This window comes from Erpetoichthys calabaricus, chromosome 12 (assembly GCF_900747795.2).
Source record: "Erpetoichthys calabaricus chromosome 12, fErpCal1.3, whole genome shotgun sequence".
Taxonomy (NCBI): Eukaryota; Metazoa; Chordata; class Cladistia; order Polypteriformes; family Polypteridae; genus Erpetoichthys; species Erpetoichthys calabaricus.
In genome coordinates, this window is record NC_041405.2 from 59303946 (window position 1) to 59327659 (window position 23714).

The window sequence follows — 23714 nt, forward strand, 5'->3', positions numbered from 1 at the left end:
GTAAATTTACACAAATTGAATTTCATGTAATGTAAAGTAAGTTTTGACATTTAAACATCTTCACACTTATGAATGATGCACCATGAGTGAATTGCGAAATGCAGTATGTTTTCACATGAGAGGCAATTATGTTTTGTTTTTTGGTTTTTTTTGTAATGAATTTTGCATGATGTAGAATTTCTGGCTTCAGCAATTTGTGGGTGTTTATTGCCAGTCTAATGGAATTGTTCTTTGGCTCCTCACCTTGGTTTTTGATAATAACATAAGATAAATAGGTTGTTTATTTCTTGTTCAGATTATTGTCAATAATTGCAAAATACCTGGCTGATAAAACTTTCAATCGGTTCTTTAAACTGACTCATTAACTGTATCTCTTCTAATAGTATTGTTTGCTTATCTGCTATACTGTCATTCTCTAGTTAGTATTTTACCATTTTTATTTATTTATAATTTATTAATTTTTAATAACACGCCTGTGTACTGTTTTTCTATTTCATGTATTGCTGAGCTGTTCATGACCTGAAAAACAGGCAGTCTGTAAAGTTAATTTAAAATTTTAGCCAGTTATTATTCAACCCTTAAGAACTGCTTTGAGACAAAGAAACAAAGTGCATTAAATATTTTTCGTTACGTGAACATACACCAGCATCTGGATCTGATGCATTGAATGATATTAGAAATGTAACGAATGTAATGTAACGATATAAGCATTGTTATGGAAATTTTTACAGCACACTCTAATAGTGTATCAAAAAAAAAAAACCCCCAAAGTGTTTGCTTGTATACTAAGCATTAGTGCTATCCTATGAATAAAGGAACATTCATAGATGTCAGGAATGAAACCGTAAAACTGACCAAAATGATTTTTTGTAGTTTTAGTTGTCTAATTGTTTTAAAAAAAGAAAAATCCACCCAAAAGCTACATTTATTTTTATGTTTGTTACCTTATGTGGTTTCCTGTGATTGTTGAGAAATAATTTGAATTGAATGCTTTCATGGAGGGAAAAGATAACCACATTTCTGATAGTGGATACCTATGGTGACCAACACTGGACAACAGCACACAATATTAAAAACATCCATGTAAAAATCTTATGTTGCTCATATTTCATAATCAATATCTCAAGTCATCCAGTTCTATGCTAACCACATGTAAAATGCAATTTCACACATAGTCACGCTTTTGAATTGAAACCCAGGCCCTTGACCAATAAATGAGAGGGAGAGGTAGAAAAAAAAACTTTGTTATAGAGAGACATTAATGAACAACTCATGTGTCATGGAGATGCCTCTCATATGGAACAAAAATACTCATTTGGAAGCAAGAACTACTATTTAGTCCAAATTAGTTTTTTGGCTGTAAATTGATTTGAATAGAAGTGTTGCAGAGGAATTAACTCTAGAATCCCTGAAGTCTACAAAACAACTTGTAATCCCGGGCCACCTTAAATTCTTTCACATCTCTTCATTAGCGTCTATTTACAATCTGTAAATTTGGGATGACAGGAAATGCGAGGCAAGAAATGTTGAACACATACCTAAAACAGAAGTTTTTTTCATGTTATAGTACTGATGACAAAATTTTGACATGAAGTGTATAATACCTTGCCAAAGTTGCCAAGCAGCACACTACTCAAAACTGTAATTCTAGGAAGTGCCCCGAATCAAACCGGTGACCTCTTGATTATGAATCGGCAGTTCTTAGCGCTGCACCACCCAAGCAGTCGTGTCAGCATCGTACCCTAACCTGATTTATTTTTCTTCGGTTAAATTCTTGAATTAAAGTACACTTGTTTTGTTATACATGTACCTTTTGTGAAAGTGTTTATTTGATATTTGGACTTTAGTCTTGACATATTATACACTTTGTGTCAAAAATTTGTCGTTAGTACCATAACATGAAAAAAGTTTCTGTTTTAGGTATGTGTTCAACATTTCTTGCCTCACATTTCCTGTCATCTTACATTTACATAGACCGTTGTAGACATGGAATACACATGAAATGCATGTGTTCCAAATAATATATTTTTTACCCTATACAATTCCAGACACCTTACACGCAGTTAAAGAGCCTTGAGTTGAGAGAACTTTTTGCCCAGTGTTGAGCTGCGGTGGTGGGGGGAGGGGATAGCAGGCTGCTTGTGCTGTTTGATAGATTTACAAAATAAATGACGCTATTGGAGAGGTGCGAAGGAATTTAAGGTGGCCCGGGATTACGAGTTTTTTCATAGTCTTCAGGGATTCTATTGTTTTAATGTTGTTGTTTTTTTTGTTTTTTTATTAATACAGTTGTCAAAATTACAAGGACTAATAGAACTTGAAAACAGATGCAGTCTGTAATATTAATTGGTTCATTGTTTTTTCTTGTCTAAAGGTTGTTTTTTTTTGGTCTGTTTGATTACCTTCTCATCCAGTACGGTAGCTGACCAATGCAAATCACATCATTTATTTTATTCAGTGAGTGACCCTTTTGTTAAGAGAAACATCTTTTCTTTGCCAGGCTTTTTACATGTAATCTGCAATAAGAAATTTTTACAAAAAAAACAATCAATCTCTGAATCTAACCTGGCACTTGTTCCATGAGTTGAAATGTAAATTAGGAATCACAGCTTTAAGTCTGTTTATTCAAAATGTCACTGTGAGGTGCGCCATGTCACAAATTGTTAATTAGAGAGACTAGGGGGCTTTCCCTCCTGCTTTCTTCGTTCGCCAACCCCCCATAGTGCACTATGTGGATTTCACTTTTACCAAACAACAAATCTTTTAATTCTGGTGGATACGAATCTTCACTGGGGAAAAACACTACTTTTCCCTGATAGCAACATGAATCAGATGATCTACAAGTCTCTGACTTATATTCAATCTCTTTTCGCTGTTCCGTTATTTCACCGAGAAATAATTTTCGTTTGTTTGCACTAATACGATCTTTACTATCATTTTTTTGAGACTTTTGAATTTTAGTACTTTCATTATCTCTAACCTGTTATCTGCATGTGTATCGTGCCAACGTTCTTGAACCTCTTTACGACATTCTACTTTGTCATCTACTCTTTGTCATTTTTTTCCGGCCCCAGATGTGGTTAAATCTCTTGGCACAAAGTCTTGTCTCATGGGACTTGAAAGTATCTCTCTGAAAAAGTCATGTCTTGTCCCAGGCTAAAAAGTCTCATCTTGTCCCAGGGTTTTTTTTATATAATAGAGAGATACATACTGTAGTGTGTTTTAGCAACAGTGGTGCACTCTAGGTTAATGTTGGAGTGATACTATAATTTTGACTTCAGTATCGACAACAACTTTCAGACCTCAGTACTGGTACCAAAACGGTCCCAAAGCAGATAACTCCAAACCCCAACCTCCACCCCTTCTTAGTTCAGCCTCCCTGGAGCTCCACACAATTGCTTACCTTCCAGATGTGCTGCACTATGCACCGCTTTCCCTTCATGATCTCCCCTAACGTCCCGCTCAAGCTGAAGCAATAATGGGAACGGTTAAGTTCCAATCACATTTAAGTGTGTAGTTTCCTTTTATGTAGGCTAGGAAATGGACATTTTCCAACAACTGCAATAGCGAGTTTTGAGGGACAGGGAGGTGTGAGATTGAGAGAAAAGCTAACATTTACTTCCAGCACTAAAAAGCCTGTAATGCTGGTACCATACCATATTAAAATGTGAGTTTTTCTGTACTTTTCCAGTACCAGTATACCACATATAACCCTACTACGGATCACAGTAAAATTTGCTGAGACTAACTGTAATTCTTTTGTATCAACAGTTCAATGTAGACATAACTTTTATTTTCATATATTAATGTTCTTTGTTTAGAGTGCAGATCTTTTGTCTCATTACTGTATACACTTTTAAAAAGTGAATACATTTAACATAAACAGTTGATGAATAGTGGATCCCAATTTTATCCAGAGTCTTGGGAGCCAGATGCTTTTCAGAATGGAGATTTTTTTTTTTCTTTCAGAATTTGGAAAACTAAAAGCCTAGCACTGCCTTTTGCAGTCCCAGAGAACATTGAAATTGACATCTGCAGTTTATGTCACGGGAGTGAAATTGGAAATTTTAGAGATGGACTTTTTCAAATAAATTTATATTCCAATAATCTACAAAGGACAGACAAAATCTTCTTCATGTTGTGAAAGTTTAATTATTGTAGACAGGAAGGCATGGTTTTTGTAATTGAATGTGAGTGTGTCTAATGTTTCTCTCTTACAAGAGCTGGAGTTGAATGGATTTTTTTGAAGTGTTGTTTCTTTTTGATAAGTGTGTAAATAAATACGCACAGTGCATTCAGGTACAAATGTGATTTATTTGGTAAATATTTGTTGTTATCTTTGATAAATTTTAACTATATACAAGATTGTTTACTATACTTTAATGAGGATGCAAAATAAGCTATAAATCTTAAGACTGAAAGAATCATGGAATTGCATAAAGTCTGGAAAAAACAACCATTCAATTGTTTATTTGTTTTATAGAGCTCTTCACTAAGTGCAGGCTCAGAGTGCTATAACAATTTCAAAGATAAATGCAGTAATAAACTAATGATATCTTCCCATTAATTTAGTTCATCTGTGGCCAAATTTCAGCGAAGGAGAGAAAAACAAAACTTGCAGTTGGAAGCATCCCTGGGGAAAATAAACCTCTGGGGTCTTCACTGTCAATTATAATAGGCAAAGACAAAAGTCAGAGTCCTGGAGGCCTTGGCCAATTTGCTGCCTATGCCTTCTCCCTCCTGAGCATTCTACACTGGAGTCTGTGGTGGGCCATCTAATCGAACAACAAAATCGTTTCATCCTTTGATTCCAATTCCCCCAAACCATCAATGTTTAAAACCACTTTACTAATTCTGTAATTCTTAAATGTGAGATACCAAAATAGCTGGAATATCCAAAATGAATACTTTAATATTTTGGAACTTATTTACTAGATATTTTCCTAAATGACATATACACACAAAGACTTAAAAAGCATGCACCATCTGGCATCTCTAGCAGTGGGTCACCAATTGGGTCTTTATGATGTAATGTTTTTTTTTGCTTTTTTACCATAGTTAAAGTGATTGTGAAGTTATTGATTTCTTCTCAGATTTGTGGTTCCCAGAGCAGCCCGAGTTTGTTTAGAGTTCATGAACTTGTATTTTATTTCTGAATGTAGCTGGTCTGTTCTTTCGCAATATTTTTTTATCTGTCTTGATTTCTGATGAATGTCTTACTCTGTACAAGAACATGTGTTCTGTGTACTGGATGTGTCCATTGTCTCCAAGCTAGATAAACGAGTTAGAAATGTATAGATGGATACAATGTTCCTTTGTTCCATAATTAGTTATTCTGATATTTTTTTTTAATTTAATAATCATATGTAGAATATTCCACACTTTTTCAACAAGCAATTTCTTATGATGGCAATGACAAATGCTAAGCTGTCTGCACAATGATTAGAGATTACAGATTAGAACACTTATGCAGCATGAAAGGAAAAGAAGTAAAATGACAATAAGGAAAAAAACTGTGATCACCTTTTGATGTACTAACTGAAAATTCTTTCTGGACAGCAGGACATTACCCCTTGGTGTATGGAAGGAAACCAGGCACCAGCACATCCCAGGGCTCTAGATCCAGCACTAATCACTGTACAAACCTTCTGCTCATTTCTGCAATAAAATACAGTATAAATAGCTATTGTAGTCATTAGTATCTTGGATAATTACTTTTTTTTTCTTACAAATCCAAATATAGTTTGGAATTAAAAAAATAATGGCCAAAATAGACTCTATATGGAAGAAAGCTAATGTAGGTAATGTACTATATTTTATGTCATCATACACATCAATACATGGGCTGCTGGGTGGTCTTTCCTGTCTTGTGACTTTCTGTTTTTGGCGGTTTAACACTGCTTCAGTATAAATGTGAGCAGTTAGGACTCCTCTGAGTTATGATTTAAAATTGGTTATCAGTTTAATTAATAATTGTTTACAGTCACACATACTTTGTGATTGATTTTGTAGCGTATTTAAGGAAGTAATTTGTAATTCAAACTTTCCATTCATATGCTTGGTACTTCAGTTAGTTAAGTGATTTCTATTTTATGTTTCAGAAGAAACTGCTGCAGAAAATAAGAAGAATAAGATTTACCGCCCCACTACAAAATTACCTTCAGTTCAGCAGAATGTTACATCACCATCATCTTCTGAGTCTAAAAAAGCTGTAAGTACTTAATTTTTTTCAGTAATTGCAATCTTATTGACACCTTGGCAACATTGTGGCCATTTAATGCATTTTAAATATTGTACTGTATATGCAATAAGTAGGACTAATACATATTTTTACCTTGTTTAAAAAATGTCTAAATTGCTAAATACACATATGGACAATTGAATGAATGCATGCTAGTGATAAACCCACCAATGTCCATATTATTGGAATCTTAACATGCCATTTATTTATTTTAATGTATTATGTATTTTTATCAGGTTAATAAAAAGAAAACTGAGGAGAAAAAAAAGAGCAATCTGGAGTTGTTTAAAGAGGAACTGAAACAGTAAGTGGTAGTGATAATTTGTTTTATATAAGGCAGTATAAGGCAGCCTGCTTCTGTAACCTTAAAATGTGTTTTAGGATCCAGGAAGAGCGTGAAGAGAGATTTAAGCGGAAAAAATTAGGTGCAGATCAGGGCAGCGTTGCGGATGCTGAACTGCAGCTACCTTGCCGGTCAAGTAAGATTTACTTATTTTAAATTATTTTTATTTTTTAACAGTTCTGTTTTTATTTATGTGCAGTAGGCTAACTAAATTTTTTTAAATCAAAATTACGGAATTATCTGTAGTTAAAGATCTGCTTATAGAATTTTGCTAACTTTCACTTGATCCCTGATTTTTTGATTCTAGCACTCTCTTTGACCTTCTTCTTTACCTGTTCCACAACTTTGATTGTTCTAAATGACTCACACAACAATTAATCACTTATATCATAAAGTACTGGAATGAGCACACTTTTCCAATTTTCAGGAATTCTCCCTTCACATGTAGTCATATTGTATGGGTCTGTCAACAATTCAGTTCCAGTGCTTTATTCAGCCTTCACCATTTCCAACACCATTTGGGCCTCCTGCTTTATCTATCTTAATCCTTTTCTTTGCATTTGCAAACTCCTCTTTCAAATACTTGCAGCTTGATACTTCTGTTTCCTCACAATAAACTTTATTCATTCTCTTTATTCAGTAATGTGTCCATGAACTTCCTCCAGGTATTCTTAACCCCATTACTATCAATTATGATGTTCTTTTCATAATTTTATAGTAGTGCACACCTACAACATTCTGTCCTTCTTTTGCTGTTTGCTTCATAATCCATAACACCCTTGTGACCTAGGGTTAGAATAAGTTCACCATCGCTCTTGTGTGTCATATGGGGTAATTAATGGAGGTTGGTGTCCGGAAGAACATCCTGCCTTAAAAATGTCTGTTCCAGTATACCTTAGATTATGAGATACAAACTACAGTATAGTGGTGTGAAAAACTATTTGCCCCTTTCCTGATTTCTTATTCTTTTGCATGTTTGTCACACAAAATGTTTCTGATCATCAAACACAATAAACCATTAGTCAAATATAAACACAAGTAAACACAAAATGCAGTTTTTAAATGATGGTTTTTATTATTTAGGCAGAAAAAAAATCCAAACCTACATGGCACTGTGTGAAAAAGTAATTGCCCCCCTTGTTAAAAAATAACCTAACTGTGGTGCATCACACCTGAGTTCAATTTCCGTAGCCACCCCCCAGGCCTGATTACTGCCACACCTGTTTCAATCAAGAAATCACTTAAATAGGAGCTGCCTGACACAGAGAAGTAGACCAAAAAGCACCTCAAAAGCTAGACATCATGCCAAGATCCAAAGAAATTCAGGAACAGAGAGAACAGAAGTAATTGAGATCTATCAGTCCGGTAAAGGTTATAAAGCCATTTTCTAAAGCTTTGGGACTCCAGCGAACCACAGTGAGAGCCATTATCCACAAATGGCAAAAACATGGAACAGTGGTGAACCTTCCCAGGAGTGGCCGGCCGACCAAAATTACCCCAAGAGCGCAGAGACGACTCATCCGATAGATCACAAAAGACCCCAGGACAACGTCTAAAGAACTGCAGGCCTCACTTGCCTCAATTAAGGTCAGTGTTCACGACTCCACCATAAGAAAGAGACTGGGCAAAAACGGCCTGCATGGCAGATGTCCAAGACGCAAACCACTGTTAAGCAAAAAGAACATTAGGGCTCGTCTCAATTTTGCTAAGAAACATCTCAATGATTGCCAAGACTTTTGGGAAAATACCTTGTGGACTGATGAGTCAAAAGTTGAACTTTTTGGAAGGCAAATGTCCTGTTACATCTGGCGTAAAAGGAACACAGCATTTCAGAAAAAGAACATCATACCAACAGTAAAATCTGGTGGTGGTAGTGTGATGGTCTGGGGTTGTTTTGCTGCTTCAGGACCTGGAAGGCTTGCTGTGATAGATGGAACCATGAATTCTACTGTCTACCAAAAAATCCTGAAGGAGAATGTCCGGCCATCTGTTCGTCAACTCAAGCTGAAGCGATCTTGGTTGCTGCAACAGGACAATGACCCAAAACACACCAGCAAATCCACCTCTGAATGGCTGAAGAAAAACAAAATGAAGACTTTGGAGTGGCCTAGTCAAAGTCCTGACCTGAATCCAATTGAGATGCTATGACATGACCTTAAAAAGGCGGTTCATGCTAGAAAACCCTCAAATAAAGCTGAATTACAACAATTTTCCAAAGATGAGTGGGCCAAAATTCCTCCAGAGCGCTGTAAAAGACTCATTGCAAGTTATCGCAAACGCTTGATTGCAGTTATTGCTGCTAAGGGTGGCCCAACCAGTTATTAGGTTCAGGGGGCAATTACTTTTTCACACAGGGCCATGTAGGTTTGGATTTTTTTTTCTCCCTAAATAATAAAAACCACCATTTACAAACTGCATTTTGTGTTTACTTGTGTTATATTTGACTAATGGTTAAATGTGTTTGATGATCAGAAACATTTTGTGTGACAAACATGCAAAAGAATAAGAAATCAGGAAGGGGGCAAATAGTTTTTCACACCACTGTATATAGAGGCTATGACTTGTACTGCCAGTAAATTAATTCAAAGACTTGGCAATACTTTATCTTTCCCTGCTATTTCCTACACTGAATCTTCAGATGATTCAAAACATTTTTTAACGATTTGCTTAAAAAAATTAATTTTTACATTAAGTTTTTTTTTTTTGTGGTGGTTCATATAGATATCGATAATTTTTTTTTATTGGACTGTAAGAATACCAGTAGCCATACACAGTATTTACTATTTTAATAGTAAGTCAAAGAGACAAAGCAAATCTTCACAACTGCAGTCTCTAAGTTTGTTGTTTCTTTGCTTCACCATAATACACTTAAGAGGGATTCTGTTAGTTAATTTGACATTAACAAAGTAGAACGAAATTGTGTCATTTTTGTAAAACCTCATGAACATTTCAGTTGCACGTGTGTGGATTGAATAATGTTAAAATCTGTCAGAACAAGCTTTAATATAAAGGTAAATCTAGAAGCATAGAAATGTAATCAAATAATTAGTCAGTGACAGGATTGTCTGATATGATATATACAATGTTAGAGAATTTTGTTATTACTCCAGATAATTAGATTTTAGTTACATTTTCAGGGAGCCTAATATCTATATATATAAAATCCCTATGTGCGTCCAGGTGTCCGTGTGTGGGTGTCTTTTGATGAAGTGCGCATGCGCGGGGCACGGTGCGATGCGCGATATTACTGTCAGAGAAAGTTAGAGGCGTTTTACGGAAATACAACCCAGTATTACTGCGAGAGGAAATTAAAGGTACACAATACAGTGACGCATATTACAGCCACATACAAGCCAGTATTACTGTCCGAGGAGATTAAAGGCATATTACCGACGCGCACGCCTGTATTACTGCCAGAGAAAATTAAAGGTGTATTACAGACGTACAAGCCAGCGGACGTACAAGACGGTATTCTTCAATAAGGGCGCGCACAAAAAGGCGAGCCTCAAAAGGGCGACCTCAATTGGGCGCAGCGAATAAAGGCGCGTGTAAATAAAGATCTGCACCATTGTTGCTCTTCACATATTCCAGAGCCATTTGAACTAAATTATCTACGAACGCCTTTATTCGCCGCGCTCAATTGAGGTCACCCTTTTGAAGCTCGCTTTTTTGTGCACGCCCTTATTGAATAGAGCCGTACAAGACAGTATTACTGTCACAGAAAATTAAAGACACACAATACACGGCGGCAGCCCACGAAGAACGGTCAGCTCAGCAAGTAAATATCAACAAAAGAAAGGCTGAAAGAAAGAAAAATACGACCGACAAAAAGAATGAAGTCAAAGTCCCTTGCCATTTAATATAGACTGTTCCTACTAATGTTTATGCACTACTGTTCTAGCGCCCGTTATTGTAACGGGCTAAATGACTAGTTTAATTAATAATTTACCTTGTTGAGGAAACGTATTCAAATAAATGCAGTAATCATACTAAAGATGATCCTAATAAAATTTCAATACAGAAGAGTAGAAAAATTGGTTCAGATATTAGTGACTATAGTTTATAATACAATTTATTTCTCCTTCTGAACACGTGAGTCTTTAGTACATATAATTTATTTTCTCTATTGCATACATCTAAGACATACAGTGCACGGAATTGCATTCCATCAGTTAATTCTGTACCTAATTACCAAAGAAGGAAAAAAGAGGAATACACTGGAAAAGTGAGTGCCAGTAACATTGTTACTCCATGGTTAGCACTGTTTCCTTATACATCCAGGAAACTAAATTTAAATTTCCACCTGATAGCTGTTTCCTTAGCTTTTTCTCCAGATATGCTAGTTTTTCATTCTCATCCTAAAGACATGCCAGCTAGGTTAATGAGTGATTTCTTTGATGCACTGGCACCCAAGGTTGGTTCTAGCCTTGCGCCTGATGCTAGTGGAATAGACTCTGGCATCCTCCGCCTTGAATGAAGTTATGCTGGTTTGAAAATGAATTGATAAATTTGTGGGATTTGACCTTCAACCACATCCTCATTTGGCAGCAGTATAACTTGTTTAACACAGTGTTTAAAAAAGTAAGATGAGTACATTACATGTTTTGAAATTTCTCTTGCCTTCAGTTTTGTATGCATGTGGAATGCTTTATATGAGAATTGCACAGACATTGTTGCAAACACATTCACTCCTCAAAACAATCGGTTTTCTGCTGATAATACTTATATTTAACATATTTAATCCCATTACTTAAAAAAAATATGTTCACATGTTAGAATTTCTTGTTATGCATTCTCTCAGTATGGGTAGACATCAGTGTAGAAGTAGTGGTTATCTTCATTTGAATTCCTTGTAATCACACTTTTTACCTTTTAACACTAGAATTACCAGAGCCTACGAAAAAACTCGTATATCCGGCCCACCTTAAATCGCTTCTTAAATCCGTTCACACCTCTCCGCCAGCATCCTTTGTCCTCTAAATGTGCTGATAAAAGACAAGCTGCCAGCAGCCGGCTATCCCATCCCCCCACCGACTTAGAACGTGAGCGAAGTTTTCCCAGCTCACATCTTGATTGATTATGTGGGAGTGAAGTGGAGTTTTACAGTGGAAATAAGAGATCATTATTCTAAAGTAATCTGTGTAAACACATTGTTAAAACAGAAACTTTTTCATATTTTAGTAATAAATGTTACAAAATGTAGTAGGCATAAACTATAGAATATGTAAAGCCCGAGTTCCAAAGATCAAATAAACACTTTCACAAAAGCTTCAAAAATGATTCAACAGCTTCTGTGGCGTAGCGCGCTAAGATTTGCCTCTTAGCGCAGAGCAGCTTTTCCTTGCCTCACAGACCTGAGTTCGATTCCCCGCTGGGGATGAAGTGTTGCTTTTTTTTTCTTTTCTTTTAAACCTCAAACGGACATAAAATTTATACATTGGTATGCACTGACAGTTACTGAGATCGTTATATTTTCATGTGGGATGCTCCTTTTCAAATATTTTTTTAACAATTGAGATTGCAATTAACAGGAACAACTGTCCTTATAACTTATTTTTAAGATCCATAACACACAGACAGACAGAGCACTGCGTAATAGAGAGACAGACAGGCAGAGAAGTCACTAGATATATAAATAAACAGGGAAGCCACGTGTACTGAAAGAAAAAAAGAACAACATGTGCGTTGTCCCAGCTGCACTGAATAAGTGCAGGCACTCTAACATCACCCCTCCCCCCATCTGACTCTCTCTCTCTTATTCAGTGCAGCTGGGACAACGCACATGTTGTTCTTTTTTTCTTTCAGTACACGTGGCTTCCCTGTTTATTTATATATCTAGTGACTTCTCTGCCTGTCTGTCTCTCTATTACGCAGTGCTCTGTCTGTCTGTGTGTTATGGATCTTAAAAATAAGTTATAAGGACAGTTGTTCCTGTTAATTGCAATCTCAATTGTTAAAAAAATATTTGAAAAGGAGCATCCCACATGAAAATATAACGATCTCAGTAACTGTCAGTGCATACCAATGTATAAATTTTATGTCCGTTTGAGGTTTTAAAAGAAAAGAAAAAAAAAGCAACACTTCATCCCCAGCGGGGAATCGAACTCAGGTCTGTGAGGCAAGGAAAAGCTGCTCTGCGCTAAGAGGCAAATTTTAGCGCGCTACGCCACAGAAGCTGTTGAATCATTTTTGAAGCTTTTGTGAAAGTGTTTATTTGATCTTTGGAACTCGGGCTTTACATATTCTATAGTTTATGCCTACTACATTTTGTAACATTTATTACTAAAATATGAAAAAGTTTCTGTTTTAACAATGTGTTTACACAGATTACTTTAGAATAATGATCTCTTATTTCCACTGTAAAACTCCACTTCACTCCCACATAATCAATCAAGATGTGAGCTGGGAAAACTTCGCTCACGTTCTAAGTCGGTGGGGGGATGGGATAGCCGGCTGCTGGCAGCTTGTCTTTTATCAGCACATTTAGAGGACAAAGGATGCTGGCGGAGAGGTGTGAACGGATTTAAGAAGCGATTTAAGGTGGGCCGGATATACGAGTTTTTTCGTAGGCTCTGGTAATTCTAGTGTTAAAAAACTTCCTGTCCTGTGTTTGTGTGTAGTGCACCTATGAATATTTCTTATTAGACTGTATTGTAAATAAGAATTATGAATGAAGAGGTGGTAGCTTAAGATGACCTGAGTAAGAAAAGGAAGCAGATATGTTTTTAAAGTATTTCTCTTTTGATTCTTATGAGTGAAATTAGTATTTCAGAGAAAAATCAATATTAAGTGAACATAATCTGCTACAAAGAACAATGAGCATCAATTCTCAAGTGGCCACACTTGTATGTTTTTTACTTTAAAAATAGCACTGTCTCTTGTTCCCTTTTCTCATTTTGAATTCCCTTTTCCTTACTATATACTAGTCAAACCTCTTCATCTGTTAAATATTGCAGAGGTGTCAGCTAATTTTAAAGAATTATGCAGGGCAGGGAATGTTGACCCGAAGTACTGAAGATGTACTTTTGGAAATACTATTGTTTCTTTCATAATTTATTGTTATGGTATAATTATTACTGACTCTTGTGAGCTCTCCTTATTGCCGACAGCAGCCAAAATGATTTAATGCAAAGATAAGTTTTCCATGCTAACATTCATTTCAGTGTACATAAATGTATAATGCATTCACTTTTACAGAGTTCGCTCTATATGAATACATACGGTTAGGCATGTAGAGCCCTATGAAATGTGTTTTATTTTTTTGACAAATTCTGTTGAATTTTTTTCTGATTTCCGATTTTCATCATTTTATTTTTCCTTGATTCAGAAATTTTAGTTGTTACGGTAAGAATGTAGCAACAGCTACAGTAAAACTAACCATGGCACTTTACATTCCTTTTAATAAACTAACACAACTGTACCTTATGGTACCTAAACATAATGGCTAGAAGCAGGGCTGTGGAGTTGGAGACAATTTTGGGGGGTTGGAGTCGACAAAAATATACCAACTCTGACTCCTAATAAATTTAAATTGTAATGAAAATAAAAAATACAGCAAATTCAAATGTCCCATTTCACAAACAATAGTCATAATTAAGTACTTATCTGATGTAAGAGTAAAGCCCAGTGCATAGTTGTGTTACTACTAGTGTGAAGTTCATCTGAGCTATTATACAACCTGACATTCACATATTGTAATCTGGATTATGGTACATTACAAAAAGTGTTTTCATTTTATTTCAGATATAATATGTTTAACATGTTCATTTGAGTGTAAACAAGTGTAATGATGTAGGTATAGGTGTGTGCTATGGCCTGATGTGTGTTCAGGGGTTCTTGTCTTTTGTTTAAACTGGCCAATACAATAGAGAATAAGCTTCCTACCCAGCAGTTCTGTGGTTAAGTGACGTGTATGTTGCTTTCCTTTAATCAACATGGAAAATACATTAGCATATTAAATACAGAGGAGTCGGAGTCAGAAGTACCAGAAACCAAAGAGCGGAGTCGAAGGATTTATCTACCGACTCCACAGCCCTGGCTAGAAGTTCAGGGCATAAACTAATGAATAAATATAAATTTAAGGCATGATTGAAAAAATATATACAGGGGGTCCTTGGGTTACAACGTCTTGACATACGACGTTTCAAGTTTACAATGCTCACTCCCAGAAAAAAAAAAAAAAAAAAAATTGAGATGTGAGTGTTTTGGCTCACGCCATTAGCTTCATACTTACAGACTACGTGGGCGAATTAGTTTGATTGTGCGCGGTGGAAGTACATGTCGTTTGAGTGAGGGAGTTGGCGAACTAGTTTGGTTACATACGGCACAAGTGTTCTGTTTGTGTTGCTTTGTTTGGTGTCTTTTTGGCCCTTATCATGGCTCCTAAGTGAAAGTCAGAGTCTTCAGATGGTAGTGCTTCAAAGAAGAGGAAATCCATGACGATGGAAGTGAGATCAGAAGGAATAAAGGTAAGGAATTTTTTTTACACTCATTTTTTGTGTTTTTTCCTGTTACTACAGTACAGTGTACACTACAGTTTATTTATGTCCTTTTCCTTTTTCTGTGGCTTAGTTGTGTTTTTATGTTCTAGATTATGATTTTGCAAATGTGTTAGGATAGGTAAGTGACTTAAGCTAGGGTGTGTTTCGACTTCAGGTTACATCACTGTTGTAGGAACGGAACTGTGTCGTAATCCGAGGACCCCCTGTATTTGTATTATAACTAAAAATAAAATTTTTATGTTTAAATACGGGGCGGCACGGTGGCGCAGTGGGTAGCGCTGCTGCCTCGCAGTTGGGAGACCTGGGGACCTGGGTTCGATTCCCGGGTCCTCCCTGCGTGGAGTTTGCATGTTCTCCCCGTGTCTGCGTGGGTTTCCTCCGGGCGCTCCGGTTTCCTCCCACAATCCAAAGACATGCAGGTTAGGTGGATTGGCGATTCTAAATTGGCCCTAGTGTGTGCTTGGTGTGTGGGTGTGTTTGTGTGTGTCCTGCGGTGGGTTGGCACCCTGCCCGGGATTGGTTCCCTGCCTTGTGCCCTGTGTTGGCTGGGATTGGCTCCAGCAGACCCCCGTGACCCTGTTTGGATTCAGCGGGTTGGAAAATGGATGGATGGATGGATGTTTAAATACCTCAGCAAACTAACAGTCATTATTTTGTAATGCCCTTAATTAATGCAATTTGTTTTATTTTGGAGCTGTGCTAATTTGGGTTATTTCCATCTCTGACACGCATCCATATTGAAGTACATGATTGTGAGGCACTTGTTGCTTAGCTCATTAAGTGACTTTCTCTCGTCTGTGAGGGGAGTCTTATATTTACTAAAGTTCCTCTCGCAGTCAACTGAGCAGACTGGGAAGTATATGTAGGGCAATGCCGTCTCTCTCACCCTTGGAAAACACTTCCTTGCACCCTTGCAGTAATCAGCCAGCTCAACAGAGAAGAGAGGCCCTCATTTGAAGCACAGTGTAAATACGCTGTCCACTCTAAACTTAGCCATGCTGATGGCTTTACCAGAAGTGTCAGTTTTGTGTTTTCTTCAATGTGTTTTTCCATAGCAGGGGCCTGCCTGGGATAAAACACTCTGACCAGCTTATATACTGTACCTCTTTCACAGGATAGACATCCCAGTGTTTTGAAAACTTGGCAAAGGCCAGGTAGAATGCATCATGCAGGTGGTCAGGCACTTCTCTCCTCTGTTGCATGCCTATCAGATTCAGCAGCTCATTAGTTTTGACACTAAAGCCATAGGTTTTTGCAGTTCCATTCATCAGGTAGGGAGCCCATTTCCTCCATGATGTTATATGCTGAGTTTCAGTAGGACAGTGAGTGCCGTCCAGAATTGTAAGAAATGTGACTAGTTTGATGCATTCCCCTGAGATAAGGGTTAACTTCATTTTTAGGGTCTCCAGTTTTTCCTCAGTTTTAGTCACCTCTAGGATATATGTCACAGCCTGAGATGATGTGTTCTCAACCAGAAAGAACTCTTTGTGTAGAGGTGAATATTTTCAGTAGTGTACCGTATTGATTCAAACCAGCTATTCCACCTGGTTTATCCTGCCTTGGAGTCTTGGTCAGCACCATCTCTTTCACTGACAAGAAGGTTCCCTCCTTTTCCTGGCAGACTTCACCCATATCACTAGTGATGTAGCCTCACTGAAGTAATAGTGCTGGTCTCTCCGACCAAACTAATAACATGACACAAGCAAGTTGAATGCACACTGTTTAGGCATAACCCCTTTTAAAACTTCCTGGAATGCTTTCAGACAGTATGATGCATTGTCTGTAACCACTGCTAAATTGTCATTAAGATTCAGCTAGTTGTTGTGAAGGGAATGAAGTATTGCCTGTGAAAAGGTAGAAAAGTTGTAGCTGTCCATAAAGATAACATCTGCCAGAAAGTACTGGTCTTCAGTACCTGTAATTGTAATTGTGTAAATTATTTCTAATGATTCTTAAATGTGTTCAGTTTGAAAATGCTTAAAAAGCTATACATCTGTAGCTTCGTCTACTGCATATCATAAAATAATTAATTACAAAGCAAAAGCTAACTAATCTGGAAGACAATAAAAGAAAAAGAAACCTGCTTTTAAGGGCTCATTGCATCTGAGGAAAAGCCTGCTCTTCTGTGTGGGTTTGTTAGTGCCGAGTTTATAACAGAAGAGTCAAATGTGGACCTTGCGTGCCTTGTCATTGTGAGGCAAAACGTTTATTAAATCCAGAAACGTTATTAATTTTCAAAAGGGATCCTGTTAACCAGTGTCATTCATTAATATCACTTTTTCTACTGGAAAGACTGTTAATACTAGTTAAGTATAATTTAATCTGTTCAATGACTTACAGTAAATATGTCCCATACAATTAGCCAAGAATTACCATACAGCCAAAAGTTTACTCACCTATCACTATGCAGAGAACGCTGTGGTCTCGGATATCAGTGGCTTCTTCAACTACAACTACAAGATTTTTTCTTGCCACGAATCTTTTGAAGAATGGCATCCATATGTTGTTCAAAGTCTCTGGGGGAATGAGTTTGATGAAGTCTGCTTTCATTTTTTCTGTTTACAATGCTTCATAAAGAAAGGACGCATCTTCATCATTTTATCGAGCGGTATGTCTGACTCCATACACATGGCCGCAAAGTCCTCCACAAACTGACGTCTTGCATCTGATGATTTTCTTGTTTCCCCTAATGTGGCGTGAAAGGGAACACTCATTGATCTTAATTTCTTCTTGTTCTTGAGATGGGTTTTAGATTTGACATGGTCATTGCAAGTTTCTTTTTGTGTCCAGTCTGTGGTATGCAAGCAAAACTTGCAGAAAGTTGTTGTTTAGATTTGTAAAACTCACCAGGATATTGTTATGTCCTCAATTTTGCAGGTAAGATTGTGTTTCTTTGTTTTTAGGACATAGTTGGGGTATCTGATACTGCTTACTTCAACATTTCCGCCTGTCTCATGCAGCTAGCTAACTCATGTGCCTTTAACAAGAAAACATACTGAAATGCACACAAACAGGCATCACTTGGAAAAACAACAAACTAGAAAATAGTATCTGGATGATATAACTACAGATTACTCAGACATTGAATAAATTTGGAAGTTTTGTAACAGTCACCCCTTCAGTCTCCAAATTCCACATGTTTCTGTTTTTAAATCTAAAATCTGTTTTTATGTGTTAATTCCGTGATTTTGTCTGTGCTGTCTGCATCGTGGAAATCATAGTGCCCTAAGCATGATGCATACCAAGCTAGTACTTACAAGACATGTAGCATGTGATTGATTCAGTGATACTGGACATACTGTACTTATTTACCAACTCAGCTGTCTCCCATAGGAACAGAATCTTTCTTTCTTTCTTTACAGCATTTCACTTCAGTGTCCACTACAGACCACACCCAAAGTATGTAGTGTGTGATTGATATGGCATTGCTAGACATACATACACACCTACCTACCCAGAAATCAAAAGTAAAGCAGAAAAGCAAGTAACTTCGGCTAAAACCAATCCACACAATTACATGTTTCATAAGCTTCTACAGATGCTTTTTTGTCGTGTCCTGATTGATTAAAGTTCTTCTCTGGATGAGATGCAACAAAGAAACAGTGGATGGAACTTTTATCAGTATTTGAGAATTAAGTGATCCATAAGTCTTACATTTGTTAGTTAACATTTGCTGAAAAAAAAAGAGTTAACAATATACACATACATTACCTCAGGTATATTTGAGTCAAGTGCTGATCTATTTTATTTATTCCAGTGTGATTACAAATTTTAAGTCGATAAGAAGGGAATAAATTGTGATATATTAGATTCAAATCACCATCTTTAGTATATCACAAAGCTAAAAAAAAAAACATAGGTGTTGTGACTCAATCATGAAGTAGTGTACCACCATAGAGTCCCTAGTAATTCTCACCCCTCTGACTGCTCCTATAGTGATATATATGCAGACAGTGCTACATACAGCAATAAGTTAATACTAATAGATTCTGCATTTCTCTATGCAGTTGAGAGGGAGAATGGAAAATATTAAATATTTAACCACCTTTAAACACAGTGTGATAGTGGCCTTATGTTGTTCTTGCATTAACATACCTGGAGCAGCAGCAGCCATGCATCTGTTTTCATGATCAAAACTGTTATTGATGTAGTAAGAATGAACCACCACCCAGTCCTGTTATAAGTAATGACCAATTAGCTGTTCAGGCTCCGATTTCACTACCAGCTAATTATATTAATTTTAAGACTTGTTGAAGTTATAATTAATATGCATGATTTCAGCCTGTTCTGAGAGCAAAGAAGAATCAACAAGCCAAAAGTGCTATGTAACTAATAAACAGGTCATACTTGGTATGCATAGATCATATTTATTTTGAGGAAATCCGACATTTCTTTATTTGCTTATGTTCCTTATATTATTTCATATTAACATTTTTTTTTATATATTTGCACATTGAAAATTGATCATTTGTTACATTTGTCATTACCTAAACTTTTTAAAATAAGTTTAATATCTGAATAATATAAGAAAGTTATGAAAAATCAATAAACCATTACCCTTGACTGTTTTTTCTTTTAATTTTAAGACTGTGATTATGGTTTTTTTAGTGTTGGATGATGAATTGGGAGACCCTCATACAACAAATTTATACATTGGGAGCATCAATCCAAAGGTAATTTAAATATTTAATACTTTATAAATAGTTTATATTTTTTGTTTGTTTAATTACTCAAAATTGTCTTTCATTTTTTATTGTAAAATTGTTTTATGTTAAACTCTCAATATGATGAACATATATTATAAATTGCCTTTTTGAACATTTCAAATTCATGAATACCTCAGTACATATTTCTGTCTACTGTGCAGATGAACGAAGAAATGCTTTGTAAGGAATTTGGGAAATTTGGACCATTAGCCAGTGTTAAAATTATGTGGCCTCGTACTGATGAAGAGAGAGCAAGAGTAAAAAACCGTGGCTTTGTTGCATTCATGAACCGAAAAGATGCAGAAAGAGCACTTCAAGCGCTTGATGGTAAATTTTTGTGCACCTATGTAGGAATCTCCTAGCTGAAATATATGTTTAATATGTAGGTTTTAAATATTATTCTGTTTTGTTGTTGTTCATATGTTGAATGTCCTCATTCTCTTTTTATGTTTTTTCTCTGAAAGGAAAATATTTTCATTTTTGCCTAATTATAATGTGTTCTTGTATTCACAGGAAAAGTTGTGATGGGTTTTGAAATGAAGTTAGGATGGGGAAAAGCAGTCCGCATCCCTCCTCACCCATTGTATGTTCCACCTAGTGTTCTGAAACAGACCACTCCACCCCCTCCGTCTGGTTTACCTTTTAATGCCCAACCTAGAGAACGGTTCAGAAATCAAGATGTGCCAAAATCATTTAGATCTAAAGAAGATTTTGAGAAGGTAATGTTTTTGTGTTATTAATATCTGTTGAACATAGTTTAACATATTTTAAAGTAAATAAATATCAATTTTTATGGTACAAAATATTTAATTTATTGTCTAATTTTACAATGCTTAAATTATTTTCACAGACCTATTTGTGTACACAACACAGATTCCCTTTTAACTATATTATTTGCTTCTTAACTCTTAATTGTAGATTACAAGTTGTGTACATTTTTCTTATACATATGATAAAAACAGTGTGTATGTGTACGTGTGTTTAGTCTTTTTCATTGCCTTTGTGCTGTATATATCCTGCAGTGTTTCTCCTGCATATACTTACCATCTTTATATTTTTACTATTTGATTTGACTTCATGTACAGACTCTGTCCGAAGCCGTAGTCAAAGTGATTATCCCAACAGAAAGGTACACTTTCAATCCATTCTTACTACTACTGCTACTACGACTTTAGAAGAACACAAACTTTAGAAGAAAAAGGCCCTCTATTCAAGTTCATGTTTCTAAAAAGGCAGCACCCCAATCCTTCGAGCAATCTCAAGAAATGTCCTAAAAAAAAAAAAAAAGAAGAGGTATAAGGAAGGTACTGATTGCACTAAAAGAACCAAAAAAGGATTATTGTTTTTTTTTTTTTTTTTTTTTTGTTTTTAAAGATGTTTCTTATGTGTAACTTACATTATCCTCATATTAGATAAGGTGCATTCAGTTTTTTTTTTTTTTAATTAATAGCAGCATATTTGGTATTGGGTGAAACACTTACTACTTGCTCAGAGAATTGGGGATTTCTGCCATTTATAGATCAGACTTTTGCATTATGAGGGTACCTTTTTAATTTCCATTGGCTCTGAAAGAAAATCATAAGGTGGAGTAAAAGTTTGTTTTAATACCTCTTTTACACTGGCCATCAGTATGCACCAAGCACCAGCTTAGTATGTGCCAGATAGTTTTCAGGAAAGTAACTGAAATTGTTTATAAAGTCGTACCCAGCATATTATGTTCACAATTTGAAAAAAAATACATACTGCCAAATAAATAAATATATGCACTGCAATAGACCAGATTTATTTTTGTACCAACAGTGTACATTCTGCCACTACACAATTATGCACTGGAAAAATGTTTAAAAGTAAAGAAAAACCTATACACATATACACATTTTTTTAATGTGACCATAATGAACTCAAGTCAGATTTGCAGCAAACCCTAGATACATGTTTCTTGTTTTGGTTATCACTCATTTTGGTTTTACCCAAAGCCAGTTATGCTTTCAAGTTATTTTCCATTTTTCAGGAACCCATACCATTAGTCATGTTTGTTCTTTTTCAGCTTCAGTGTGTTGGTTGCATTTAGGAATGCACATTGTGGATGCAAAAACTTTTTCACTACTGCTTTAGACAGCAGTATCTTGTTTAGCTTTTGAAACGTTACATCATTACTAGTATAATTTTATGAGATAAGATGCTTTAGTCTAGGTCATATTAATGAGTTTCTATAAAAAACCATCCATACAAGATCACTCAACAGGTACAGTACTTTTGGCCATTGTATAAGGGGTATAGCGCTTGGGGTCCAGTAAACTTCTTAATTTTATGGTACATAGAAGGAAACTAAGTTACAATAAAATTGGGCCTTATTGTTTTTTTTAATAAACATGTATCAATGACACATAATGCACATACATTTTTGCTGCGTTGCAGAATGTTGTATTATATCATGCACCTGTCATTTTAATAGAATTTCATGATTAATGTGATGAATTACCACCAAAAGAATAACGCAAGCAGTGAGGTTGTGAATCTATAATTTTTATTTAATGAATTAATATTTCTTTAGTTGTATTAAAATATTTGAACATTACATAATGATACTGATGTTTTTAATATTTCTAAATAGTAATTCTAATACATTTGCAATTGTTAAGCCTTTTTATATTTGAGATTTTAGAAAATGTGTAGTAGCTAATAGTAGTAAGTAATGTTTTTTAGTTATATTTTTCAGGTTTACATTTGTTTCACCCTTTGTGGGATTAAAATATTTTTTGTGACAGTGGTTATGGAAACACTGCATGAGTCCAGCAGCTTTTTACTGCACCAAAAACAATTGGAACGAAATAAAACCTGCGCAAATGTCTAACTTTAGGCAGACTTAATGTTATTTTAAAATGGAAACTTTTCGTAATTGTCAGTTTGTATTTAGCACTGTAATCAGAAATGTAAAATTTAATACTAACTTCCATGATTGATGTGATTGCCTGTATGTGTGTGTGCACTTTTTTTTTTTGTAGGAATCTTTTAAGTCTTATACATAGAACAATAGAATTTGTAGTACGTGAAGGTCCCTTGTTTGAAGCTATGATAATGAACAAGGAAAAGGAAAATCCAAAGTTCAGGTAACAAAGTTTTAGTATGTTGGTTTCAGCAATTTTTTTGCATGCAATACTGCACAGTAATCACAATACAATAAAAAGTTACTTTCCCAGTTACATATGCAGTATACAGTATACCAACTGTGCTACAAATGCTGTACATGTTGTTTGATGCAGTACTTTTGGTAAAAATGTGTATCCAATTGCTAAATAATGTTGCTTGTGATCTAACATAGTCAAATATATTTTACATTACTAATTAGGAAAAACCTAATCATGTCATTTTTTTTATTAAATAAAATGCACAAATATTACAATTTTAAGTAGTATCTCACCAATGCTTGAGTCAGTAATTAATATTTCTAAGTTTCCTTTTAGTTTAAGAAACAAATATAGCAATCTTTCATATTTATTTTTTAAAGTAATTTGAATTTGTTGAGGTAATAATTAACTTTATTATATTTTTTAGATTCCTTTTTGAAAACCAGAGCCAAGAACATGTATATTACCGTTGGAAATTATTCTCAATTCTTCAGGTAGTAACTGCAATAATGATTCATTATTTGAATTTTTCAGCTTATAATTAGTATTGATGTGCAAGACCATATTCTTGGAACAGCTACAAATTCTGTTTTGTTAAGAATCATCATTTTAGGATAATAAATTTAAATATACTTTTTTTCATTATATATTTTCTTTAATACATCAAAAACAAAAAACATTATAAGTGCAAATTTGAATGTGTTGTCTTAATTAATAATAGTGCAAACAGGCCAAGACGTGACTGCTGCAGTTTAGTAATTCGTTTATTTAACTTTGAAAAATGTTGATTTTAAT

The 23714-nt window shown here is 35.4% G+C and overlaps 1 protein-coding gene across 1 annotated transcript in view; it reads left to right on the forward strand.

Moving 5' to 3' along the window:
* zgc:163098 (uncharacterized protein LOC100037380 homolog) overlaps positions 1–23714 on the forward strand; it is a 68808-nt gene that overhangs the window by 5643 nt on the left and 39451 nt on the right. The window contains exons 4-12 of the mRNA XM_028815636.2: positions 6102–6211; positions 6478–6545; positions 6623–6720; positions 19694–19758; positions 19953–20118; positions 20305–20510; positions 20877–20920; positions 22797–22901; positions 23347–23413. Coding sequence (XP_028671469.2) covers positions 6102–6211; positions 6478–6545; positions 6623–6720; positions 19694–19758; positions 19953–20118; positions 20305–20510; positions 20877–20920; positions 22797–22901; positions 23347–23413 — 929 coding nt within the window. The remainder of the gene's footprint in view (positions 1–6101; positions 6212–6477; positions 6546–6622; positions 6721–19693; positions 19759–19952; positions 20119–20304; positions 20511–20876; positions 20921–22796; positions 22902–23346; positions 23414–23714) is intronic.